The 11,634-nt window shown below is 45.1% G+C and overlaps 1 protein-coding gene and 1 long non-coding RNA gene across 3 annotated transcripts; both read left to right on the top strand.

The window, feature by feature from the left end:
* Window positions 1-251: 251 nt before the first annotated feature.
* On the top strand, window positions 252-1,689 carry LOC115157789 (uncharacterized). The gene is made up of 2 exons (XR_003868551.1): window positions 252-562; window positions 1,208-1,689. It is a non-coding gene; the product is annotated as an uncharacterized LOC115157789 (long non-coding RNA).
* Window positions 1,690-2,010: 321 nt separating this feature from the next.
* gpaa1 (glycosylphosphatidylinositol anchor attachment 1) lies at window positions 2,011-11,633 on the top strand. 2 transcript variants are annotated; one of them, XM_029705139.1, is made up of 13 exons: window positions 2,011-2,139; window positions 2,429-2,538; window positions 2,886-3,065; window positions 3,295-3,406; window positions 3,571-3,718; window positions 3,803-3,904; window positions 4,208-4,404; window positions 7,215-7,411; window positions 7,539-7,692; window positions 9,120-9,215; window positions 9,354-9,550; window positions 10,437-10,607; window positions 10,866-11,633. In XM_029705139.1, the coding sequence occupies exons 2-13, from the start codon at window positions 2,465-2,467 to the stop codon at window positions 11,107-11,109; spliced, it is 1,872 nt and encodes a 623-aa protein (XP_029560999.1). In that variant the 5' UTR covers window positions 2,011-2,139; window positions 2,429-2,464; the 3' UTR covers window positions 11,110-11,633. The 2 variants fall into 2 exon arrangements, with proteins under 2 accessions (XP_029560999.1, XP_029561000.1); XM_029705140.1 differs by having other exon boundaries at window positions 2,012-2,139; window positions 9,120-9,191.
* The last annotated feature ends 1 nt before the right edge of the window (window position 11,634 follows it).

The following is an 11,634-nucleotide window of genomic DNA, read 5'->3' as shown; positions in this document are numbered from 1 at the left end:
TAGTTAATTAGGGGGTGCCCTGACGGACTCAAACCCTAGTCCTGGTGACTGTAGTTCCAACACAGATTATACCAACGGTTTATTCGTTACCTCTTGCAACGGAAACGTTTACTGTTTAAGAGTCAAACTGAAGCAAACAGAGCAAAATGAACGAACCCAAATTTGTCCAAAAGAAACTCGTTTTCGTTGCAAAACGTTTTCCGTTTGGATTAAACATTGTAAAACATTATGCAACAGAATTGGCGCAATGAATACATCGTAAATCTCTTGGTGAGGTCGCCAAATCGTCTTCGGTTTTGAATCCCTAAAACCACATATCTACTCATGGGCGTGTGGGTAATTTCGTCTATAACACACGTGCGTAGTTGTACTCCAGTTCAAACATTCAAAGATGGCAGGCCTGGAATTATTGTCTGACCACGGATATCGTGTAGATGGAAGAAAAGCTACTGAGCGGCGCAAAGTACCCGCTCGTATGGGTTTATTTGCCCAAGCTGACGGGTCTGCATACATAGAACAGGGAAATACCAAAGCGCTGGCAGTTGTGTATGGCCCTCATTAAGTAAGTTTATTGCTAAGCTAGCAAGATGGATAGATAGATATCTAGCTAACGTTAGTTAGATAACAACAAACAATATCTCCATGACCGCGCAGTCATCAACTGCCAGTACAGTATGGCCACCTTCAGCACAGCTGAGAGGAAGAGGAGACCCCACGGGGACCGCAAGTCCACAGAGATGAGCCTTCACCTCTAGCAGACGTTTGAGGCAGCGGTGTTGCCTAATCTGTGCCCACGCACTCAAATAGACATTTATGTCAACGTATCAGCTATTTCAGATCTGAATTAATGATGAAATGGGTTGTGGTGGAATCTGCACTACTCTTAAAATGGGGAATGAAAGCGGTTGTATATCCAGTCTTTGGGATTTGGAACCCATTTTAAGTTTTACTCAATTTCATGTTCTCAGGGGAGTATTTATTAGTTGTTCAGAGTTTTTCTTCTGTTGCGAAATGTTTTGCTGAACAAAACGGGAAGGGACCAACCTAAATTTGTCCAATAGAAACACTCACTTTTGCAACGGAATCCGACTAATGAATTGTGTAGTCCCCAGTTGTTGAGGTTTCTTCATCAAATTGAACACTTAGACATGGGGCTTGAAAAGTCAACCTGACTTGAATTGAAACACTTAACTCTCTTCCTTCTCAGATCTTGCAGTCAGATGGTGGGAACTACAGTCCGTGTGTGAACGCTGCCACTCTGGCTCTGATCGACGCGGGTATCCCCATGCATGACTAGGTGTGTGCCTGCACTGCAGGCTTTGTGGACGAGACACCGTTGGCAGATCTGTGCCATGCTGAAGAGAGTGGAGGGGGCACATCACTGGCCTTGGCATTGCTGCCCCGTGGTGGGCACATCGCCCTGCTACAGATGGGCGCCCGACTCCACCAGGACCACCTAGAGACACTGATGGAGGCGGCCTGTAAGGGCGTCAGCAAAGTGTTGGATGAGGTGGTGAGACGGCATCTTCAGGAGGTGTCTGCACTGACCGGAGAGTGATGTGGTGTAGCTTGGACTTTGTGGTAGATTGGTTTATAGTGTAGATAGAGGATTCATGTTGTCTTATTTTATTGTACACTCATGCTCTGCTTTTGTATGAAATGCCTTATAAACAATGACATTTAAACCCATTGATGTGTTTTGAGTAATCTATAAATGGGCTGAGATGATTTGTGGACAGAGGGAGCTATAGATGTAGGTCTACATCAGAATCTGGGATTGGATAAATCAATCAGTCAGCAAAAATAAAACAGTTTGAGTGTAGCGTCACATGAGGGTGTATTCATTAGTCGAATTCTGGTGCAAAATGTCTGCCAGCAGGATCTGACTAATAAATACACCCCTGAATTAGTTCTGTGAATTTATTTAGGTAATTCATTTTCCAAACCAACAGGGAGAGCCAGTCACAAATCCAATGAGGTAATCTCTGTTTTTATCATTTCTTGGCTAAAGCGGAAGTTGGTCCGTCGCACAATAGTCCGTTAAGAACCAAGGAAAAAAGACCGGTGGAAAATCTATAGCAGTAAAGTACAGGATAGCTACATCTGTCAAATCTCGGGCCTTTCCCTTGTGCCCGAAAGGTAGGCTCTCGTTGTTAACTACACATTTTGTAAAGGTATTGTATAAATACATTGTTTAGTTTAAAATAACTGATTTGCGGATATTTTCGCTTGCAACGTTGCTGGTTCTCTGCTGCTTAGTTAGGCAACTCGCTAGCTAGCTAACATCTGCTAATCGATAATAATAGACCATATTCTTTTGCACTGGTTATTTTTATTATAAAGGTTAGCAGTTAGCTAGCTAGATCAACATAATGGATGACTAAAAGCTACATTCATATTGACTGGGGCTTTGTTTGCAATGGTACAGCTGAGCCAGTCTGAGAGGTAACAAGGCAACAACAACATGGGACTGCTGTCTGACCCAAACCGAAGGCGAGCTCTGACCAAACTTCTCACCCGTCTCAATGCACCAATCTGGTGAGTCCTTCCTGGCAGAATATCAATGGTAGAATATTGAAGAATTTGCTGGGGAAGTGGAATGGAACAGGGCGTCCTCTTGATGCACCTTATCCACGTTGTACTATTTGTATTATTTTATTTAACTAAGTCAGTTAAGAACTTTCAATGACGGCCTAGGAACAGTGGGTTAACTGCCTTGTTCAGGGTCAGAACAACAGATTTTTACCTTGTCAGCTTGGGGATTTGACCTAACAACCTTCCAGTTAATAGTCCAACGCTCTAACCACTAGGCTACCTGCCGCCCCATCCTACCTCCTGTGTATGATGCAAATGCTTTCAAATGATATATAAAGATGTCTCCCCAGTGTTATGTGCTACCTGGCGGGTGTGGCATGGTTCATGGGCTTGGCTTTTGAGCCGTTCACCCTGCGCACCTACATGTCAGAGAACGCCATGGGCTCCACCATGGTGGAGGAACGCTTCCCAGCAGGCGAGAGGGCTCTGGCCACCGGTAGGGAGTTTGCTGCTCACAAGAAGAAAGTAGGGTGAGTAAAACTAATAAGCCTTCCTCCTATAGCCATCACTAGTGTCAGGAGCTTCTCTTGTTTATGTGACCAGGAAAAACTCTCGCCCCTAGCCATCACTAACCCCTACTTTGGGATTCAGTGCTTATCCTACCTATCACAAATTCAGCTATAATAATGATAACCACTCCCACAATATTCCTTCTGTGTTTCACTTCTTTTGTTCTCCCTTCCTCACTTCTCTCCGTAGTGGGATGCCGGTGGATTGGCTGGTGAAGACCATGCAGTCTCGAGGGCTGGAAGTGTTCACTCAGAGCTTCACCCGCAAGCTTCCCTTCCCAGATGAAAACAAAGAGAGATATGTGCGTGTGGGCTGAGACAAAGATGTCTACATATTAAACATAAGCTCCTATTTAATCTTGGTGCGCACACACTCTCACAGACACATTCCTCCTCTGTATATCGACACAGGCTTTAATTTCTTCTCTTTCTCTCACTGATCCTTCTCTCGGTTTGTCTCGGCCAGATGGTGCGGGGCACTAACGTGTATGGGATCCTGCGGGCCCCCAGAGCCCCTCGTACTGAAGCCCTGGTGCTGAGTGCCCCCTGTAGTGAGGGAAACAATAACAACCAGGCAGTGGGCCTTCTGCTGGGCCTCGCCCAGTACTTCAGGAGTAAGCATACTACTATTACTAACATTCTCACACAGACCATTTCCAAAGGTTAAATTGATCTGTCAATGATTGGTCTCTTCTTAGGTCAGATCCACTGGGCTAAGGACATTATCTTCCTGGTGAATGAACATGACCTGATCGGCATGCAGGCCTGGCTGGAGGGATACCACCACACCAACACCACTGGTCAGTACTCCGTATCTGCATCTCTGTAATAATGTAACCCAGTAATGCACCTGTTTTAGAGACACCATTATAGGCTCTGTATGTATTATCAATGTCTCTATACCAGGGCTCTTTAATCCTGTTCCTGGAGGGCTACCATCCTGTTGGTTTTCCCTCCATTTCTAATCTAGCACACCGGATTCTAATAATTAGCTGGTTGATAAACTGAATCAGGTTAGTTACAGCTGTCCAGGAACAGGGTTTGAGAGCCCTGTTCTATAGCATCAACACTGCCACCACTGTACCTCCTGCTGGATCCTCCAGGTGGTGACTGGTCTCCACTGCAGGGAAGAGGTGGCTCTATCCAGGCAGCTCTGTCTTTGGAGCTGAGCAGTGATGTCATCACCAGTCTGGACCTGGTTCTGGAGGGGCTCAACGGACAGCTGCCAAACCTGGACCTGGCCAACCTCTTCTACGCCTTCTGCCAGAAGATAGGGGTCCTGTGTACCATCCAGGGCAAGGTAGGAAAGAAGTCCAAATGCCAACACTTACTTGAGTAAGTAAGTTTTTTTTTTTTTTTTTCACCTTTATTTATCCAGGTAGGCTAGTTGAGAACAAGTTCTCATTTGCAACTGCCACCTGCCCAAGATAAAGCAAAGCAGTTCGACACATACAACAACACAGTTACACATGGCATAAACAAACATACAGTCAATAATACAGTAGAGAAAGTCTATTTACAGTATGTGCAAATGAGGTAGGATAAGGGAGGTAAGGCAATAAATAGGCCATGGTGGCAAAGTAATTACAATATAGCAATTAAACACTGGAATGCTAGATGTGCAGAAGATGAATGTGCAAGTAGAGATACTGGGGTGCAAAGGAGCAAGATAAATAAATACAGTATGGGGATGAGGTAGTTCAATGGGCTTTTACAGGTGGAGTGATCTGTGAGCTGCTCTGACAGCTGGTGCTTAAAGCTAGTGAGGGAGATATGAGTCTCCAGCTTCAGTGATTTTTGCAGTTCGTTCCAGTCATTGGCAGCAGTGAACTGGAAGGAAAGGCGGCAAAAGGAAGAATTGGCGTTGGGGGTGACCAGTGAGATATACCTGCTGGAGCGCATGCTACGGGTGGGTGCTGCTATGGTGACCAGTGAGCTGAGGTAAGGCGGGGCTTTACCTAGCAGAGACTTGTCGATGACCTGGAGCCAGTGGGTTTGGCGACGAGTATGAAGCGAGGGCCAGCCAACGAGAGCGTACTGGTCACAGTGGTGGGTAGTATATGGGGCTTTGGTGACGAAACGGATGACACTGTGAAAGACTGCATCCAATTTCTTGAGTAGAGTGTTGGAGGCTATTTTGTAAATGACATCGCCGAAGTCGAGGATTGGTAGGATGGTCAGTTTTATGAGGGTGTGTTTGGCAGCATGAGTGAAGGATGCTTTTTTTTGCGAAGTAGGAAGCCTATTCTAGATTTAATTTTGGATTGGAGATGCTTAATGTGAGTCTGGAAGGAGAGTTTACAGTCTAACCAGACACCTAGGTATTTAGAATATGTGGACAATTACAAGTCAGAACCGTCCAGAGTAGTGATGCTGGAGGTGCGGGCAGCGATCGGTTGAAGAGCATGCATTTAGTTTTACTTGCATTTAAGAGCAGTTGGAGGTCACGGAAGGAGAGAAGTGTGGCATTGAAGCTCGTCTGGAGGTTAGTTAAGTGTGTCCAAAGAAGGGCCAGAGGTATACAGGAATGGTGTCGTCTGCGTAGAGGTGGTTCAGAGAATCACCAGCAGCAAGAGCAACATCATTGATGTATACACAGAAGAGAGTCGGCCCGAGAATTGAACCCTGTGGCACCCCCATAGAGATTTGACACACTAAACTCTATAAGAGAAGTAGTTGGTGAACCAGGCGAGGCAATCATTTGAGAAACCAAGGCTGTTGAGTCTGCCGATAAGAATGTGGTGATTGACAGAGTCGAAAGCCTTGGCCAGGTCGATGAATACGGCTGCACAGTAATGTCTCTTGTCGATGGCGGTTATGATATCGTTTAGGACCTTGAGCGTGGCTGAGGTGCACCCATGACCAGCTCTGAAACCAGATTGCATAGCGGAGAAGGTACGGTTAGATTCAAAATGGTCGGTAATCTGTTTAACTTGGCTTTCGAAGACCTTAGAAAGGTAGGATAGATATAGGTCTGTAGCAGTTTTGGTCTAGTGTCTCCCTCTTTGAAGAGGGGGATGACCGCGGCAGCTTTCCAATATTTGGGAATCTCAGATGATACGAAAGGGAGGTTGAACAGGCTAGTAATAGGGGTTGCAACAATTTCGGCAGATCATTTTAGAAAGATAGGGTCCAGATTGTCTAACCCGGCTGATTTGTAGGGGTCCAAATTTTGCAGCTCTTTCAGAATATCAGCTATTTGGGTGAAGGAGAAATGGGGGAGGCTTGGGCGAGTTGCTGTGGGGGGTGGAGGGCTGTTGATCGGGGCTTCTGATGTTAACATGCATGAAACCAAGGCTTTTACGGTTACAGAAGTCAACAAATGAGAGCACCTGGGGAGTGGGGGGGAGCTAGGCACTGCAGGGCCTGGATGAACCTCTACATCACCAGAGGAACAGAGGAGGAGGAGGATAAGGGTACAGCTAAAGGCTAGAAGAACTGGTCATCTAGTACGTTTGGAACAGAGAGTTAAAGGAGCAGGTTTCTGGGTGCGATAGAATAGATTCAAGGCATAATGTACAGACAGAGGTATGGTAGGATGTGAATACATTGGAGGTAAACCCAGGCATTGAGTAATGATGAAAGAGATATTGTCTCTAGAGATGTTTAAACCAGGTGATGTCACCGCATATGTGGGAGGTGGAACTAAATGGTTAGTTTAGGCATATTGAGCAGGGCTAGAGGCTCTACAGTGAAATAAGACATTAATCACTAACCAGAACAGTAATGGACAAGGCATATTGATATTAGGGAGAGGCATGCGTAGCCGGGTGATCATAGGGTTCCAGTGAGTGGTTGGGCTGGCTGGAGACACAGCGATTCAGACAGCTAGCAGACTGGGCATAGCAAGCTAGCAGAAGGGCCTTAGAGGGACGTCCCGATGGAGGAAAGTCTGTTTTAGCCTCCGCGTGCGGTGAAGTTATTTGGTGTAGTTGCAGAAAGTACATACTGTAAATGTGTAATGCTTTCAGAGAGGTCTAATAATAGAACACCATAGACGTTTTGTCTTGTGCATTCCTAAATGCCAGGTAAGGAGAAGCCAGTAATGACATGATGTAATAACATGTTTAATTGCCTGATTGTCATGCTGACTGTCCTCTCTCCATCCAGCTCCAGAGAAACGACTGGGACACTACATCGGGCTACAGCCACGCGGCCCAGACCATGATGTTGATGGTGCTGAAGCAGGCCAGTGGGCGACCCTGGGGGGACCACGGCCTGTTCCTCAGATACCACATAGAGGCCGCCTCCATCAGGGGCATCAACAGCTTCAGACAGTACAAGACAGACACCACCACCATCGGCAGGTCAGCTGCTGATGTCCAAGCTTCAATTCAGATGATCAGAAAGCCTTCAAATGCAACTCTTGTCGTTTCTGTGGAGACATTTTCACAGTGAAAATTACATGGAAATAAACCTGTGTGTGTCCCTCAGGCTCCTGGAGGGGATGTACCGGAAGCTGAACAACCTCCTGGAGCGTCTGCACCAGTCCTACTTCTTCTACCTCATGCCCTCGCTTTCTCGCTTCGTCTCCATTGGTTACTACATGCCCGCCTTCGGCCTGCTGGCTGTCATTCTGCTATTGCGCGTATCCTTCCACCTCTGGGACAATAGGGGATTGTATTTTTATTTAACCGTTATTTAATCAGGTAGTCCCATTGAGGTCAGAATACTTTTTTCCCAAGGGAGACCTGTCCAAGAGAGCTGGAGGGTTGAGATGCACTTGTGTGGGAATTACAGTTGAAGTCTGAAGTTTACATACACTTTGGTTGGAGTCATTACAACTCGTTTTTCAACCACTCCACAAATTTCTTGTTAACAAACTATAGTTTTGGCAAGTCGGTTAGGACAACTACTTTGTGCATGACACAAGTAATTTTTCCAACAGTTGTTTACAGACAGATAATTTCACTTATAATTCACTGTATCACAATTCCAGTGGGTCAGTTTACATACACTAAGCTGACTATGCCTTTAAACAGCTTGGAAAATTCCAGAAAATGTCATGGCTTTAGAAGCTTCTGATAGGTGAATTGACATAATTTGAGTCAATTGGAGGTGTACCTGTGGATGTATTTCAAGGCCTACCTTCAAACTCAGTGCCTCTTTGCTTGACATTATGGGAAAATCAAAATAAATCAATCCCAGAACAACAACAAAGGATCTTGTGAAGATGCTGGAGGAAACGGGTACAGAAGTCTCTATATCCACAGTAAAACGAGTCCTATATCGACATAACCTGAAAGGCCGCTCAGCAAGGAGAAGCCACTGCTCAAAAACCGCCATAAAAAAGCCAGACTACGGTTTGCAACTGCACATGGGGACAAAGATCATACTTTTTGGAGAAATGTCCTCTGGTCTGATGAAACGAAAGTAGAACTGTTTGGCCATAAATAAATAAAAGCTGAAATAAATAATTCTCTCTACTATTATTCTGACATTTCACATTCTTAAAATAAAGTGGTGATCCTAAATGACCTAAGACAGGGAATTTTTACTAGGATTAAATGTCAGGAATTTTCAACTGAGTTTAAATGTATTTGGCTAAGGTGTATGTAAACTTCCGACTTCAACTGTAAATGGACAGAAAGGATATTCATTTTGGTCCATTCTCCTATATTAGTAAATTAATTAGGTTAGTCAAAAGGCCTAATCGGGGTTAATGATATGTTTGCGTAGTTAAGCTGAATGTTCAACTTCATTAAAGATGGAATCCGCAGTAGGGGAAACAGTGCCACTATCCGCCTTAATGCCGTTATCGATTGAGTTTTTTTGACGAAGCGGGGGTGAGGAGTGTTGCACAATGTGGTAAAAAAAAAATGGCAGTACATTCTGTGGTTCTAGCGCACGTGCAATGATGTCCATGGGGCAAACGGACATGGCAGTTTCACAGTTAAGGATTCCAGCTTTAAGTCATGATGAGATTGCTCTGGATGAGGCTGTGTAAATGTCGATGATGGTTTAATACACTGGAGCTCTGGTGCATATTAGTATTGTCCTTAATGGCAGTAACAGGCCTTAGACCTGTGGGTTCAGCTAGGTGCTTCTCCACCAGGAACAGAGGATGGGGTGGCTGGGGGAGAGCAGGTCAGTCATGGAGTAGTAAACAAGGTGTGTGTGTGTGTGTACCTCTGGTATGTAATGTGTAACTATAGTATCTACCTTTTTATATCTCTAGAAGTCAACAACCTATTGGTCTACGTCAGTATAATTGACTCTTTCCTCCTGTCTCCCTCTGTCCTCCATCAGCCCTCCAGCCCAGGGGTCCTGTCTATCCTGACTCCAGTAGTGATCAGTCACATGACAGGGGTGGCTCTGTACACCCTCCCTATCCTCTCTCAGGAGATGGCTGTGCAACACTTCCCTGTGTCTGAGACGGAAGCTGTGGTCCTCACTGCTATAGCTATCTACACCGCAGGGCTGGCCCTGCCACACAACACACACAGGTACATACACACCCTCTCATCTTTCTCACATATACACACACTCAAAGAAAACACAAGATGGCTGATGCAGGTTATCTCACACACTAAATATGCATATAATATGCCAGGTTTGCCCCGTGATCACACACACACCTTGACGATACTGTGGCTGCAGTAAATTATTTTATTTCACCATGTCTCCCTCTGTAACTCTAGTGTCGTTTACACCTTGCGCTAACGTGTGTTTCGTGATCTGATCAATATCATCTAATCAAGGCAGGGCTCTACAGTGCTACCATTTTACATGCATATGGGCCCAAATATTTTGCTGTGTGCGACCTGGAATTGTAATTTAGGAGCACAAGTGCGCCTAGAATAATTGTTGCAATGATTACTTCACTGTACAACAGCCCCTGAGCAGATTCATGACTGTCATGCTTGCACCATTTCAACAAAGAAAAACGGCTTGTTACGTCAAATATTTTTAATTGTGCTCCTAAGTGTCTGTGTGCTCACATGCTCCTTGTAACATAGGTCTGTGTAAAATGTCTCTTATCCGTCCACATTGACCAGATTATCTAGTACCTCCCTGTATGCAAATGATTTTACAGATATTCTTTCAAAATAATATTACGTTATAAGTCAAATTGTGATACCTGTCAATGATTTTAGAGGTTGATATGATTTAAATGGTTTGACCATCCAGATGTTTACACTTCATTGATATCCAGACACAATGCATGCCTGACAACCGATGGAGGTGCTCAGGAAGGTCTGATCACAATCAAATGTCTTTTAATCATTTACACCTGTCTGAAAATGTGGTCACAAAATGTGGACAAGATCAGGTCAAAGGGCACATGTACGCACCAGGTATAAATGGGGCTTTTATCTCTTTGTCCCCCAGGCTTCTGCAAGGAGAGGGTACAGAGGAGGGCTGGAGAGTGCTGAAGCTGGTGGCTCTCCTCTACCTGGCTGTGTTACTGGGCTGCACTGCCCTTATCAACTTCTCCCTGGGCTTCATCTTGGCACTGTCCCTGGTGCCCATCGCTGCCTTCATCACACCACATACACCCAAGTAATACTCTCACCTACCCACAACTTTCTCCCGGTGTTGGGTGATTTCTTATAGAAGTAATAATTCTCTATGTTGTTTTTTCAGTGATGTTGCACTCTCTAGTTTAATTTCTGAGTGTGCAGCGTTAGTTCCATTGTCCCTGTGTGTGAGGATAGTGTGTGTAATGGTTCCCTCCCCCTCTTGTCCACTGTCTTGAGTGCTGTATTAATGTTTCTTCTTCCAGGGCTCTGTAATAACAACTTTACCCTCTCACCCCAGGGCTCTATCTGCAGCCATCATGGTGCTCCTGAGCCCCGGCTGCACTCTGCTCTACTGCGTCTTCCTCTTCCAGGAGCTGCAGGAGACCCCCGTCTCCCTGCAAGATGGTTGGATGCTCTTCCTGTCCGTCATCTCCCAGGGCATCCTGGACCACGCCCTCTATGGCTCATTGGTCTATCCGCTCCTGGCTCTGCTGATCTACCCCTGTTGGTTGCTGCTCTGGAACATTCTCTTCTGGAAGTAAACAACAGGTAACTGGGGGAAGACTGGTCCCAGACCTGCTTTTATATGGGAACTATCTATCCTGAGAGGTGAAACTGCTCCTAAACCTGCCTTTATGGAATGAAGGTGTTTCTCCAAGGAGTAGGCTGACTGACTTGCCTGGAAGGAATAGGAAGTTGGCAGGGGAGTGGTTAAGTGTATTGGGCTGGGCTTGTGTGGCGGAATTACAACTAAAAGGTTGTATTGGGTTCAGGGCTTGTGTGCATGGGATTGGTTTATGGTGCCTGAAGGAATAAATAATGCACTGTTTTTTGGTTATGTTATTGGGCCTGAGTGAATATTCTAAGGGATGAAACTGAACAAAATAAAATGTTAAGGAAGCAGTATCCTTAAGCCAACCTCTTGGCAACTGAAGCCCTCCAGAAAATGTCCATAATCTACTGTATGAACTAAGAATTGTCTTTAAATATTTTTTTTTATATACTTTATTTGAACCATGTGTACAGACACTCATTTATAAATGCTCAAATAAAAACTTAACTCAAAC

This window comes from Salmo trutta, chromosome 21 (genome assembly GCF_901001165.1).
Source record: "Salmo trutta chromosome 21, fSalTru1.1, whole genome shotgun sequence".
NCBI lineage: Eukaryota > Metazoa > Chordata > Actinopteri > Salmoniformes > Salmonidae > Salmo > Salmo trutta.
The sequence above is the reverse complement of the archived record's forward strand: the minus strand, read 5'-3'. Positions and strand labels throughout refer to the sequence as shown.